General features: G+C 43.9%; 1 protein-coding gene across 9 annotated transcripts in view; it reads left to right on the top strand.

Moving 5' to 3' along the window:
• LOC146810842 (uncharacterized) overlaps positions 1-15368 on the top strand; it is a 128772-nt gene that overhangs the window by 109632 nt on the left and 3772 nt on the right. For 8 of the 9 annotated variants that reach the window (XR_014966635.1, XR_014966631.1, XM_085617858.1 and 5 more), the window contains one exon: positions 14027-14115. Coding sequence is in view for 7 of the 9 variants with exons in the window: in XM_085617858.1 (XP_085473984.1) it covers positions 14027-14115 (89 nt within the window). In the remaining 2 variants the exon portion in view is untranslated. Of the gene's footprint in view, positions 1-10519; positions 10830-14026; positions 14116-15368 lie in introns of those variants that run through there. The other variant, XM_085617861.1, reaches the window with a different exon arrangement.

Raw genomic sequence — 15368 nt, 5'->3', positions numbered from 1 at the left:
ACACAGAAAAAAATGATTATAGGCCTGAAATCAGTGCTATATTAAACCTGTCCAGTAGGACAGAAAATGCAATAATGTATCAAATCACATAAAACACAAGAATATAGTGGGACACAATCCTGCGTCCAACGCAACATATATAACAAAGACACAAATGAACAGAAATTCACAAATTCAGAAAATGGCTCAGTCAGTTAAAAAATGCTTGTAAATTTTATAAAGAAATGCAACAAGCAAACAATATGTAGAGACAACGGTACACATCAGTAAATAATTCAATTGCGTTTACAGTGTATATAAGGTCGACGACCTTTCGATCCCGTAGAATCAATATTGGGATCATCATCAGGATGTAGAAATTACATTTTTCTCCAACTCAACGCGGGGAAAACAGAGATACTGCTCCTGGGGAAGAATACCGCGTCCTGGGGTGATAGCTGGTGGCCTGATGTCTTGGGCGAACCTCCTAAGCCTAAGGAATGCGTTAAAAATCTGGGAGTCTGGGTGGACTCGGCACTGAGGTTTACGCACCATACTAAAAAGGTGGCGGCCACCTGCTTCGGCACTCTACGTAACCTCAGACCTATTTTGAGGTTCTTCGACTGCCACACCCGCCAGATAATTGTTCAGGCGACCATCCTTTCGAGACTGGATTATGCCAGTTCTCTTTTATTAGGGGCGAACCTTGCCGAAATCTCCAGACTACAGAGAGTCCAGAACGCGGCTGCCAGGGTGCTGGTAGGCCTTCCTCGCCAATCCTCGACGACCGGAGCCTTGAAAAAATTACACTGGCTCCCGGTGGGCAAAAGGATCCAGTTTAAGGCACTATGTTTAGCCTTTAAAATCCTTAAAACCGCCTCTCCCCCAATGCTGTGCCCCCTCCTGTCGGAGTACACTCCTAGGAGGTCGCTTCGATCAGAGGGACAACATCTTGCGACCATTCCTCGCATCAGACTGACCAGAGTAGGCGGCCGATCCTTTAGCTTCCTGGCTGCCAAGTCATGGAATAGTCTTCCGGAAACCATCCGTGGCATGCAGGACCTTTTGACCTTTAGAAAGGCTATCAAAACTCACCTTTTTCAATAACTGCTTCTCTCTCTTTGCGTTCCTCTCTCTCTGCATTAGGTTTTTTTCGCAGCGCCGGGACGCCCCTTGGCTGGGGCAGCCGTGCGCTATATAAGTCTCTATAACATAACATAACATAACATGCCTGAGGGAATTTTAGCCAAGCGTAATAGCAGGGGGCAAGCAGTGAGGCAATTGCAATAATGCCAGGAAGGGTTTACAGCGGTCGCACTGAGGTACGTTAGATCACTCGAGCATCTTGGGGCATAGAAAAGGAGGTAGGGTGGGATTGGGGAAATTCCCAATTGAGGGTACTGGTATGGAGAGGCGCGGTAACCTAATTACATGAATAGCAGCAACCAATTCAATTTGGAAATATGAAAGGTGCTATGAGTCACACAACAATGATGCGAGTATTCCGGAGCCGATACAATGACCAGTGTATTCTTCGGTATTCTGGTGTGCTCTGGAGCATAAGTCAAAACATCTTTACAGCCATAAAAGCCAAAGGCAACAATAAATGAACATTTACATACAAAGCCATGATATACAATTATATACAATAGACATAAGGTGATTTTATCTCCATGAATTAGGCAATACCAAATATAAGATATAAATAAGAATATTAAATTAGTTAAAAACCAGACCATTATCTAAAAACTGAGGTAGACTAGATGACATAATACCATAAAGCGGGGAGATCAATAAATTCCCCCCCCTGCAATTACAGTTTATGACCAAACCGTTCCCTAATAATATGCACATTAAATAAAAATCTACTTATACCAAATACCACTAATTGTGAGGTGTCAGATTTTAATATGCGCTCCGCTGCTCTGTATGACCTAACCCCCACGTGTTTACAAAGGGGTTTGATCCAACAGAGCCTCGGTTTCTTGTAAGCCGGACAGAAGAAGAGTAGATGAACATCATCTTCCCTAGCCCCTAATGAACACAAGGTGCACAGATCCAAACCGTTTTCACCGACCCACCTACATGTGTAAGCGCTGATCAGTAAAACCCCGTACCTGAATTGCAAATATAGTGATTTTGCTAGTGGAGGGGCAATCTCATCCATAAATTCTTCAAATTTGGGTGTGTCTTTTATATTTAGGAATTTCTGGGTCAATGTGCCAATCGTAGATCCAAGGATTAGCTCACCGTTAACATAAGACCAGAAAGTATCCTTTAGAATTTTTTTGGAGAGCTGAGTCATATTCTGAGGCTCCTCCCAAAAATGTAAAAGCCCTAGTCTCTTAAACCACATACATATATACTTCAGCCACGGGGTTTTTAGGTACTCGTCAATCTTAATTAGTTCGATCAAGCCAAACTTGTAATCCCTCAGCTCTGGGGTTATCCAAACCCTAACCCAGTACAACAGTGGTCTCAATGATGCTACGTGCTCTGTTCTATTAAGATTAATATCCATAAATACGGGGACAACGGGGGGTCTAATCGGTATTTTAAGTAGACTACGCACAAAATTGTTTTCTGCCTTCCCAAATTTATTGGTACTACAATATCCCCATACCTCAGCACCATAGAGGGCTGCCGATTGGGCTTTAGCTTTAAATACCTCAAGTGCTGGAGAAATGGCTTTAGAATAGCTTGCGCCATGCACTTTTAAGATCGGCAGTAAATTTTGTTTAAGCAATAGTGTGCTTTTATTCAGCTGTCCTTTCCAAGTCAAATTACTATCCAGCGTCAGACCCAGATAATTGAAACTTCCTACCCGTTCCAATATACGATTCTCTAGGAAGAGATTTTTCCTGAGGGTTTTTTTGGAATTTATAGCCATATATTTGGTTTTAGTTGGATTCATTTCTAACCCCTTCTCCACACAATAACTTTGGAAGGAGTTAACCAAATTTTGCAAACCTCTCGGGGTCTGAGAAATAAGAATAGTATTGTCAGCAAATAATAGGGACGTAATTATTTCTCCATCCAGTTTCGGGGAGTCATGGACACAATTCCTTAGGTAGCTTGGAATATCATTAACATACAGCGAAAAAAGTGTGGGGGCTAAAACGCAGCCTTGGCGTACGCCTCGATCTACAGAAATGGCTTTTGATAATTCACCAGCCTTCCCCCATCTAATTTTAGCATAATTCCCTGTATGTAGCTTAATGAGTTCATTAAGTAGCTCACCTGGGACCTTCATTTTCCTTAACGTAGACCACAACAACTTACGAGGAACAAGGTCGAAGGCGGCCCTTAAGTCCATAAACGCCACATAAAGACTACCCTTCCTAATATTAATATATTTCCAGCAAATGCACATAAACCTGAACACCTGATCGACTGTGCTGATTTTAGACCTAAAACCTGCTTGGTATTTGGTTAATATCTTTGTCTCCTCAATCCAATCTATTATTTAAAATATGTCTGGCAATTTTTTTTTGTAAAATATCTATTAAACTAATGGGGCGGTAATTGCAAGGATCATGGCGATCACCTTTTTTGAAAATTGTTATAATTACTGCCCCTTTCCACGATTCTGGGATCGGAGTTCCAGCCACAATTGAATTACTTAAAAAGTTTATGTATGGTCCCCACACCTCCACATCATGTTTCAATAGGTCACCAGGGATTTTGTCAGGACCAGGGGCTTTACCCATTTTAACAGCGAATAATGCCTCATTAGTTTCTTATAAGCTGAAATGTAATGGTACAATACTATTGTCTAAATTTTTTCCTACATTATCAGAGGGCAAATAATCCTTGCTATTAGAGTAAAGCTTAGAAAAGTGATCACACCAAGTAGTTTCATCCCAAAAAATATCCTTAGGTGATCTACCCTTCTTATTTCCCTTAGCAATTAGAGTCCAGAATGTACTTTGATCATGTAGCTTAGCTACATCCAATAAGTCCTCCCATAGATCAGCATCCCATGCTTTTTTTGCTTGGTTCATAGTGGTTTTATAGGTGATTCTTGCACTTTTTATGTCAATTTGACTTCCATGTTTTACTGCCAGAATCAACCTTGATTTTGCTTTTCTACAGTCTTGGTTATACCATTGATTTTCCAATTCTAAATGCTCCTTATTTCTATTTCCCTCTTTTTTATATACTTTGCTCAAAAGGGGGTTCAAGGCGTCGACCAACTTATAATGTAATTCTACAACACCCTGTTTTCCTATTGAGGGCAACTGGGGTGTTCCAATGATTTCATTGAATTTGTTATAAATGTTGGTCAACGCTTCTTTTTTACCCAAGATATATGACCATTTTAGAGCATGCCTATTGTTAGATATCTGTAACTCCCCCGCTGGAGAGTTTAATGGGCCTTCTACATATGGTCTAAGGAAAAAGGGAGCAGAGTCTAACCATAATTGGAGAGGAAAATGATCACTCTCCGTTCTGGAATCGATCTTAAAGTCAATTAATGATCCCCATAGGTTCCGAGAGGCCATTACAAAATCTATGTGTGACCTAGAGTTTCCCTTAAAGTAAGTGGGAGCTGGTGGTCTATCTGAAAAAAAACGACCATTACATGCTTTTAAGTCATGTGACACAGTCATCTGTAAAATCTGTGTGGCAGCTATTGAACTTTTAACAAAACTTGAGGTCTCCAGGGGCATAATATCACTGGCAGCATCTTGTTCATCAAACAGTCTATCTAGGCCCTGAATGGGTTCATATTTACAATTAAAATCTCCACAAACTAAAACATGGGCATTATGTCCTAAATCTTCCAAAGTGGAATCCAGAATTTCTACCACCTTTGATTCCTTGTTAGAAGGATACGGTCTATTGTAAATGTTTATTAGGTGGATAGCTCTTTTCCCACTAGTCACAATTTTAAGACCTAGCAAATCAGGGGAGGGGATGGATAGCTGACTAACCTCTATTTCCAAGGTAACTTTGACCCAGATGACCAACCCCCCGGATGCCCTTCCTCTGTTTGATGATATTGCTTTAGATTTAAAGGTTTTATATCCTAATCTATGGGGGGTTTCAACCATCCAGGTCTCTTGTAAAAGGATAATGTCATAATTTTCAATATATGAACACCATACTACATCCTTTAAGTTCCTGGATAGGCCAGCTATATTCCAAGATAGCAACCTAATATTAGAATTATCGTTTACACATAGAGGAGATTTTCCTAATATATTATCATCGCTGATAGTATCTTCCACAAGTGTGGCTAGAGAATTTACTGCTTCCGCTTTGTGATTATCTTTAATATTACTTGACGCCTCTAACGCTGGATGGGACTTCAGAACCATATCTGCTCCAGCTAACTCACCCAGCCGGTCACACGAAATCCCGATATTGTTTGACAACTCGTCTACAGACGCGTCCAGTGGCCTTGATGGTAGTATAATTTGTGAAACAAGAACTTCACTACATATAAGGGACCCCCTCGCCTGGTTAACTAATGCTGGTACTGAAATTATATGTTTTTTATCAGCCTTTGGGAGTCAATCATTAGCATCTAGTGAACTCAGTGCTGTATATCTGTTCTCCGTTGGAATATCAAAGATTGGCAGGCTTTCAGTATACATAAATCTTTCCCTGTTCATAATTTGCACTGGCCTGTCTAAATGTCTATAAAAATAACCCAAAGAGTGTACACCCACAACATTCTCCCCCGATATAAGAGATGCTGCTCTTAATAGGACTGTAGCAACATGTTGGGGGTGTCTAAAATTTATAATGACACAATCCCCCTTACATGTTTTCCTTGTATTACCTATCCAGCAGACTCGTCTAGTGGACAATATTTGATCAGAAAAATTTGTAGGAAAGCCACAATTTTTATTTAACCAAGCAACTGATTTCCGTTTAAGTGAATCGTGAGTTTCCTCATGGAAATTAGGTGTTGCTTGGTCAAGGGGTGGGACATTAGAGAGAACGATGACATAAGGTTCACAGGCTGGTGGAAGATTGACACAGTGTGGTTTATGCACTAAAGCTCTAGACCCCTCACTACTAGATGGAACTGAATTAGTTCTAATACTACTGCCAACTTGTCGCGGTAGTCTCGTAGTACTGATAGAACTGATGGAATTCCCAACCTCAGGTATAGGCAACAGAGCAGAGTGAACAGGTTGTGTTAGTGCCTCAGGCGCATTTGTAGGCTGTTTCAACTTATCTAAAAGACCACCCAGTCTCAGTACCTCATTCGACAACAGTTCAATTTTCTCCACAAGAGGTTTAATCGTTAATGCAAATTTTTCCTCAAATATCTTAGCAATAAGCCCCGATAAAGCAGAGCTTTCAACCTTATTAGTGGACGGAGTCTCAGTGTGGACCACGGTGCTTCTCTGAGATTGGTCCGACAATGGTTTGTGATGAACGCTTACCCTCTTGGTTGGAAGCTTCCTACATTTTCTAACCACTCTTCTCGGGGGGAAGGAGGTGATACAATCTCTTTTGGGGACGCCAATACAGCACAACTTTGAGCATCATTATCATCATCCAAGGGAGAATAAGTCAAATTTTCCATTAAGGATGCTTCAATTGAGAGGTCCACTATGGCAGGAGTATTAATACTAACATCGAGGGGCAGCTGCGTATTATCTATGAAGGACTCCTTACCCAACGATTTCCTTCTTTCACTGTTAATTTTGCTAACTCTTTTAACAAAGTAGTTATCCATTGTGATTTTAGCTTTTGCCATGAGAAAACACAAATCACGTTATTTGACAATTACAACAATTGATAACAGGATAAAATTAACAGTAGAATATCAAGTTTAAAGAGCCAACACCAAGACCATAAGTACCACTGATATACCAATGATGGCCAGATCACATATGTTTCCTATAGCGTGAATAACGATGACTAACAATACGCTAAGGGATATGACCTGTATGATAACAGTATAACAGTGTCACCGAATCACGATACAATAAACAACAAGACTAGCCTAACTGTTCCCTTTAAGCAGAACCGTAAAGTGCTTGCAGTTGTAGCACAGTCCGCACCGCTCAAGGGGGTGGTCCGACCCAACCTCCTCCGGCCTCCTAACGGCCACACAACGGCCCGCCCTTTGCCCGGGCTTAGCCCGGCGCCGCCCGCGTGCGTCCCGCGACGCGGAGGGAGCCGCAATCTTTTGTGCGCCTCCAGGCGCGTAGGTGGCATCAGGGCCCGCAAAGGAGTCTGGGGGCTGTAGTCTCCCCCCGCTCTCGGCCGCGAGGTGTAGTGGCGGCGGCGGGGGAGACACACAGCAAGAAGAAGCCCAGGATTGGCGGCAGCAACGCTGAGGCGGCAGGGCAGCAAGGAAGTCCCCCAACAGGTAGGCGAGGTTCTGGAATTTAGGTTTCCCGCTCCCCCGAGGGAGCCGCGATCTTTTGTGCGCCTCCGGGCGCGTAGGTGGCGTCAGGGCCCGCAAAGGAGTCTGGGGGCTGTAGTCTCCCCCCGCTCTCGGCCGCGAGGTGTAGTGGCGGCGGCGGGGGAGACACACAGCAAGAAGAAGCCCAGGATTGGCGGCAGCATCGCTGAGGCGGCAGGGCAGCAAGGAAGTCCCCCAACAGGTAGGCGAGGTTCTGGAATTTAGGTTTCCCGCTCCCCCGAGGGAGCCGCGATCTTTTGTGCGCCTCCGGGCGCGTAGGTGGCGTCAGGGCCCGCAAAGGAGTCTGGGGGCTGTAGTCTCCCCCCGCTCTCGGCCGCGAGGTGTAGTGGCGGCGGCGGGGGAGACACACAGCAAGAAGAAGCCCAGGATTGGCGGCAGCAACGCTGAGGCGGCAGGGCAGCAAGGAAGTCCCCCAACAGGTAGGCGAGGTTCTGGAATTTATGTTTCCCTCTTAATCAATATCATCATTACAGGCAATTTAGTTCAGTCAATGACGGGAGTTTCAGACTCATTTTAAAACATTTTTTTCTCATTAAGAGATTAATAGATTGTTTATTTTCTTTTTTATTCAAATTAGCAGTCAGATAAGTCAGTTAACATAAATATCAGAAAAGGCTTGGTTAGATTCAAGAACAATAAATAAAAAAATGACAAGCATGTTCCTTCATAGAAATAGTCCCTATTCTAAGTCACTAAGGGGCATATGTATCAAACTCCCGTTTAGCGAATCCCAATTTGCGATATTTTGTGATTAGCAAATTGAGATTCGCAAAGCGGGATGTAAAAAATAAATCGCAAATATTTTGCGATTTCTTAAAAATCGCAAAATATTCTCAGAAACCTCATTTGCGATTTCTTAATAGCGAAAGTCGCAAATTAAGAAATCGCAAAAACGTGAATCTGCAATCCAGGTGCAGCCTGATGTCATCACAAACAGGAAACTGGAGTGATTTCCTGCACCTGCTCACCTGAGCCACACCCAGAGGCTGCTTGGAGAGTGTGAGGAGGCATCCCAGGAGAGAGCAACCAGCAATGGCTTCCAACAAACAACAGGAAGGCAAGGATGCAGAGAAGAGGAAGAGGAAGCACAAGTTTTCAGAAAAGTAGCAGGAGGTCCTCATTGAGGAGATGGTGTGCAGCCATGAGCTCCTTTTTATCAAGAAGGCACTGCGTGTCCCGGAGGCGAGGAAAAGGAAAATTTGGCTGGACATCCAAAGTAAGGTGAATGCAGTGGGAGTGACCAATCGTACCATTGAAGAATTGCGCAAGCGATGGTATGACATGCGCCAGAGGTCGAAGGAGAGGGTGGCAGTCAGACTGAAGGACGCAAATCAGACTGGAGGAGGACCATCCACAGCAGAACAGCCAACACCCCACGAGGAGCTTTTGGAGTCCACTCTCCTGCCTGAGAGCATCGGTGGTGTGGCTGACATAGACAGCTCCGACCCTGCATCCAGCAGCCAAGGTAAGATGCATGCAAAATCAATCTGCACTCATCCCCATCCCATGCACACTTCCCCAAATGCGCATAGTAACCTCACAAAATGTCATTCCAGTCCAAGTCTTACAGCACACCCAGCAATGCATCATGGGACTTGTAGTACTATGTCTGACAATGTGTCCATGAGACAAAGGAAATCTAATGCAACATGTGGGTTGGGGATAAGTGAATGATACAGTGTCAGAGGTTAGCCAAAACAAACTGTAGGAACTTTATTGATTGCCAATTGCAGACAAAGACACAAGCTCATGTAGTCCCCTTTACATCCACAGCACAATCCAGGGCACGTGAAGACAGCGCAGAGGGAGAGAAGCCTGCACAGCCTGAGGACTCCAGTGACGAGACTGAGCAGATTCCAATCCAGCGCAGGAAGCGCGCACATGTGCCCCCACTGCCTCGATTTGAGGACGAATTACCGGCCACAGGGGATTACAGTGACAGGAGAGAGGGGAGTCAGGGTGTGTCACACATGCCCATTCAGGACTCACCAAGGCCAAGGATTCGAACACAGAACACACGTAGGTCAAGGCCCAGGAGCAGCACTGCGACTAAAGCCGAAGAATCCGTCTTCTCAGGCCTGGAACATGGCATGCTGCAGGAACAGCGCCTGCAAAGCAAATCACTTAGGTCAATCAATAGGCAGCTATGCCGTATCCACAAGGACCAGAAAAACATGGGGGAGAGTATCATGGCCATGGCAGGTGCCATCCATGATCTATTTGACACTTTGAGGCACAACCTGGCCTTCAGTGATAGGGCTGGCCGATGTGCCAATGCACGCCTTCACAACTATACAAAGGCTGTGAACCACCTCTGCACCACCACCAACACCCTCACACGCAGAAGTGTGACTGTGCAGGTCGAAATGGCGCACTGCTGCCAGGATATAGCCCAAGGACTTGCACAGGTCACCACTGCTGTGGAGCAGCTGCAGACGGCCAACGCAGGTGGCAGTGCACTCATGGCCTCTGCCGAGAGTGAAGACACCTCCAGTAGGAGCAGCATCACTCCTACATTGCCAGGGGACAAACGACGCAGTGCCAGACAGGGTGCAGGACAAGGGAACACCATGGGGGGCACTCAGCCTGGACGCCAAACACCACCAATGCGTCACTGAAGGAGGTGAACTGTGCGGTGACACTTAATGCAAACAGGGTGAAGTAACCCTACTATGCTATGTGCACAGTTACTTGTGCCTTACCTGCACTGTGTGCATAGCATGTGCTGGGGACAGCTACAATTTTCATAATTGTGAAGTGTGAATAAACACTGCACACATTATCAAGCTTTTTTGTCTCATGTCATCATTGCTCACCTAGAAGTAGTTTTGTGTGATCTCAGTCCGTCTCTGGCGTCCAGCAGCTGCCCCGACTCCTGATGCAGTTCTGGCAGGGGAGCAGGGCGCTCGTCATCCGATGTGTCTGTATCGGTCACATCAATTGTGGTGCCTTTCCTCATTGCCATGTTATGTAGCATTGCACAGCTTGCCATGATTTTACAGCAGGTCTCAGGGCTGTATTGCAGTGCGCCTCCACTTTTATGCAGGCACCTGAAGCGGCTCTTCAGGATTCCAAAGGTACGCTCAATGACGCTGCGTGTAGATCTGTGTGCCCTGTTGTAGCTCCTCTCACTTGCATTTGCAGGATCCAGATATGGGGTCAGGATGAAGTCCCGCACTGCATAGGTACTGTCACCTGCAGGGATAGACACAATAGGTAAGTCAATGTCCCCCCCCTCAAGTGATGTAGTGGATGTATTGATGTGTGCCATGTATTTACCTAGCAGTTATCCCTCCCCAAACTCTCCAGCACTCAGACGTCTGTGTATTCCACTGTGTCTAAAGATGAAAGAGTCATGTGTACTGCCGGGGTATTTGGGGACAATGTCAGTGATGATATACTTTGCGTTGCACACCATCTGTATATTGAGGGAATGATAGCATTTCCGGTTTCTGTAGACATATTCAGTTGCTGATGGGGGTGTGATGGCCACATGGGTCCCATCAATGCAGCCAATGACGTGGGGGAAACGTGCAATTTGGTAGAACTCCAGTTTTGTTTGCTGTAATGCCTGTTGGGTGGTGGGGAAGTATATGTGCTGTGAGAGCCTCTGTAGCATTGCATCTAGAAAGGCATGTAAGAAGCGCGAAAGTGCACTCTGTGACACCCCACCAACCTCCGCTATTACCCGTTGAAAACTCCCTGACGCCAGGAGGTGCAGGGAGCACAGGACCTGCACATGTGTGGGAATTGTTTGTGTCCTGCGTGTAGGGTGTTCCAAGTAGGGCTTCAGCTCCTCAATCAGGTCCATTATGGTCTGTGGGTGCAGTCTGTACTTGTCATAGATGTCCTCTTCAGGTTGCTGGAACAGAGTGATGCGCAGCCTGAATATACGTTCCTGTCTCATTCTCCTCTGTGCAAGAGCCGAATACGTAGCCTCCTGGCTATCACGAACATTGCTGCCATTGCTGTTGCATTGTGGGGTGGTTTATGTACCTTGCACCAGTTTACCACCTGCATGCAATTGGTGTTAATTGCGATTTCTTAATTTGCGAATTTCGTGAAATCGCAATTAGCGACTTTTTCATACATTTGCTAGCGAATTCTTATATTGCGATATCCTTATTGCGAATTTCGCTAAGTCAAAAAAAACGCTATTTAAGAAATCGCAAACATATTCGCAATTTTTCAGTTTTGCAGCCTAAGAAATCGCTAATTTAGCGATTTCTTAATTTTTCCAAGGAATGTGTGTCATACATAAGAAATTGCGAAAATTTAGTCGCAAACGCTGTTTTTTGCGATTCGCAGCGTTTGCGACTAAATTTTGGTTTCATACATATGCCCCTAAGATTCAGGGCCTTATTATGACTTTCGTAGTCTTGTAGTGGGGCCATCACGCCGCTGCCTGCCAAAGACATGAGAAACTGCCTGCCATTTTGACTTTTTTTGTCTCTGGTGGGCGGGGTCTTTGGTGGTCCCATTGTAGTGCCTATGAAAAAGGCTCTGCAATGGGACTGCCAAGTCCATGCCCTGCAGGAACTCGGATGCATGCATACAGGAGGGCACACCTTGTGCCACCCTGCATGCATCCCCTGGCACAGAGACAACAGGGGGCCCTGTAGAGCCCATCTTATTTCCTCACCGCCACACTTTTCATTGCGGGCTCAATGCAATGATGGGAGTTTCAGATGCATTTAAAAACCTTTTTTTCTCATCAAGAGATTAATAGATTGTTTATTTTCTTTTTTATTCAAATTAGTAGTCAGATAAGTCAGTTAACAGAAATATCAGAAAAGGCATGGTTAGATTCAAGAACAATAAAAAAAATGACAAGCATGTTCCTTAATGGAAATTGTCCATATTCTAAGTCACAAAGATTCAGGGCCTTAGTATGACTTTCACAGTCTTGGAGCGGGGCCATCACTCCGCTGCCTGCCAAAGCCATGAGAAACTGCCCACCATTTTGACTTTTTTTGTCTCTGGTGGGCAGTTCTTTGGTGGTCCCACTGTAGTGCCTATGAAAAAGGCTCTGCAATGGGACTGCCAAGTCCATGCCCTGCAGGAACTGGGGTGCATGCATACAGGAGGGTACACCTTGTTTCCTCACCGCCACACTTTTCATTGCGGGCTCAACGCAATGAAAACTGCGCTAGTGAGGAAACTCCTAATAACTCCTAATATGCTTGGCGGTGTCTCAGCGGCACCGTCAGCATATTAGGGGCCTCAGACTGCTGCAAGACATCCAGGGACCGCGGATCCCTGGTGGCAACAGCAGTCAAATGGTGCCCCACCTGCCCTACTTGTAATAGGGCAGTCGGACCACCATTGCGGCAGTCGCCAAACTGCCTCCTTGAGTTTGGCAGTCAATCGGACCGCCAAACTCATATTAAGGTCCTCAGAATTTAGGTAGAACCCATAAAGAGTTCTTGAAAAATAGTGAGATCAATGGAGCATTTAAGAAGCCTTATTGTTTTTAATATACTGTTCACTATTCAGCAGTGTATGAAAATGCGTAAACTAATGTATCTAAATGAAATGAGAGCGTGCATTTTATAAAGAAGAAATACTTTTTTATAAAGTCAACACATTCTACAGCAATGACTAGTTTAAGCAACCAAGTTCAGGTCATCTAAGAAGACAATTATGCATGGTTCAGTATTTCTAAAAGGCATTTATTTATATAAAAAGGAAAATATGAAAAATAGACAAGAATAAAGCTAGTGTGGCCCTTTGTGTATGAAAGTACAAAATAAATGAATGCTTAGCGCAAGTAAATAAACTACACATCAGCATGTCTTTTAAAAGTCAAATTTTCTTATGTGTCAGTTCTGCAAAGTGGTTTAGTGTTAGTGTCTAGCTAACATTTGGCTCTATCATTAGACTTATTTAAACTAAATTACCATGCTCTATCAATAGTAATGTTGCTTTTTCTTCAGCATACATATTTATTACTATGGATCTTATTATTATTCTTGTACTGTAATCCTTCCTCCCATTTTGTTTATGTTTTGCAGTCAATATAATCCCTCTGTTCCTTCCCAAAATAATCTAACCTATCCATGTGACTCAAACCTGCAGTACATCGCTCCAGTGCCTTTGAGGCCTGGTCCATACTACAAACAACTTTGTAAATAAAAAAAAACAGTTTGCCGTTTTGCAAAAGTATAAAGCCTGCATTGGTCAATACCGGTAGGTTTCGCAAAGTCGCAAAGAACATGTGAGATGCAAGTGTGCCACTTTCTGCAGTAATCACCTGCTCATAATACATGGTGATAAGTTACTATTGCGTGGGGTTTGTGTTGTCTATGTGTCATTCTGCAGAGTATACATTAAGCACTACAGTGTACACTCATTTCCCAATAGTAAAGCAGCTGTGAGAACACATTTCTTTCAGTTAACAATATATCTGCCATCCCTCTATCATGACACTCCTGCAACTGTGTGCATGTTGCATATTTAAGGCCTTATTACGGGTTTTGCGGTACGGGAACCGCCATAACAGTGGTTACAGTCCGACCTCTGCAAGTTTGGTGGTTCGACCGCCATTTTACGCTATATGAGCTGACCGCGGCAGTGGGACAGCCAGCTTCAATTTGGCAGAAATGAAGGATTTAGTGTGAGTATTTATCCCTTTTCTGTTCTTCCCATCAGAGTTCGACATGGATCTCTTTCTTCAGGTCCCCCCTTCACAGCAGCATCTCCACCCCGAGGATTACGACCCTGTTTGCGGCGATATACAGGTGAGTCCTTTTTGTGCCTTATATATCTATTGCTTGGACTGCCTGCATATGGGCCAGACTCCGGCAATGGGTAGATGATACTTTTCCACATTTAATCAATCAATCAATCAATCAATCAATCAATCAGTCATTTGTAAAGCGCACTACATACCTGCGAGGGTCTCAAGGCGCTGGGGGGGTACTACTGATCGAACAGCCAGGTCTTGAGTAGCTGCCTGAAGGTCAACATGTCTTGGGTTTGTGCATATATGTGCATTCGATACATGCAGTTGAAGTTCACACAGGCTTCAATACATGTGGAAAAATGATCACTACCACCACAAGATCTCTGCAGACACATCACCGGCACCATGGTAAACTCTTATTATGGCAGCCTGAAGACCGTCAGCACTGTGGTCTACTGGCAGCCGCGGACGTGCGTTCGGGTGGTCAGAACACCAAACTTGTAATCACATTTCATCTGCATCCAGCCATTAATTGTACCTCTATTTGAAAGCCGCTTTCCCTTTTCATTCAACCTTCTTTGACATAACTCTTTCAATGTGTGGTTGTTTACACTATGATAATTTTAGTCCAATGTTTGATATACAATGTTTTATGTCAGGAGATTTTCTTTACATGAAAATACCAATTTGAAAAAGATAGAATTTATAACTAGCACCTGTTTTCTACCTGACTTTTTTGTCATTAAAATTGGTTTAATGTGGCAGTGGAAATGGAAAATTGTGGCTTTGCTGCCAAATTGTGAGTTTATTCCATTGATTGCTCAAGAATCCATGTCAGAGAGTGGACCTATTGAGATGCATTTTAAGATAATGTCAATAAAATTAGAAAGAATTTTCGCCAAGCGCCATTTTGGACCTAAAGTTAAGAGTTAGTTTGGGTGAAATCTATTTAACACTGGCATACTTGTAGATCATTTCCAGCACTTTACGTTACAAATGTGAGACATAAAGCCCAAAAATATCCTATTTTATGCCACGTCACATAAATTAGATTTTGTTTGTTTTAATAAATCCTGTTGCTAGAGCACAGGATCCACACGAATTAACTGAATGCAAAGGGCTATTGTTTGAACACTGGCCACCAATAATCAATTGAAAAATATGTTCTGTGTTTGTGGGCAAAATGAAGCACGCTTAGTGCTGTACTTCACAAAATGTTTCATGTTTTTGGGATGTTTCTTTTCCTTTTTTGGTACTTTGTTTTCATTTTGTTCATTGCTAGATTTCCAAGAGTTTACACTGGAGAGT

The sequence above is a fragment of the Triturus cristatus genome, chromosome 7, assembly GCF_964204655.1.
Source record: "Triturus cristatus chromosome 7, aTriCri1.1, whole genome shotgun sequence".
Classification (NCBI taxonomy): Eukaryota; Metazoa; Chordata; class Amphibia; order Caudata; family Salamandridae; genus Triturus; species Triturus cristatus.
The sequence above is the reverse complement of the archived record's forward strand: the minus strand, read 5'-3'. Positions and strand labels throughout refer to the sequence as shown.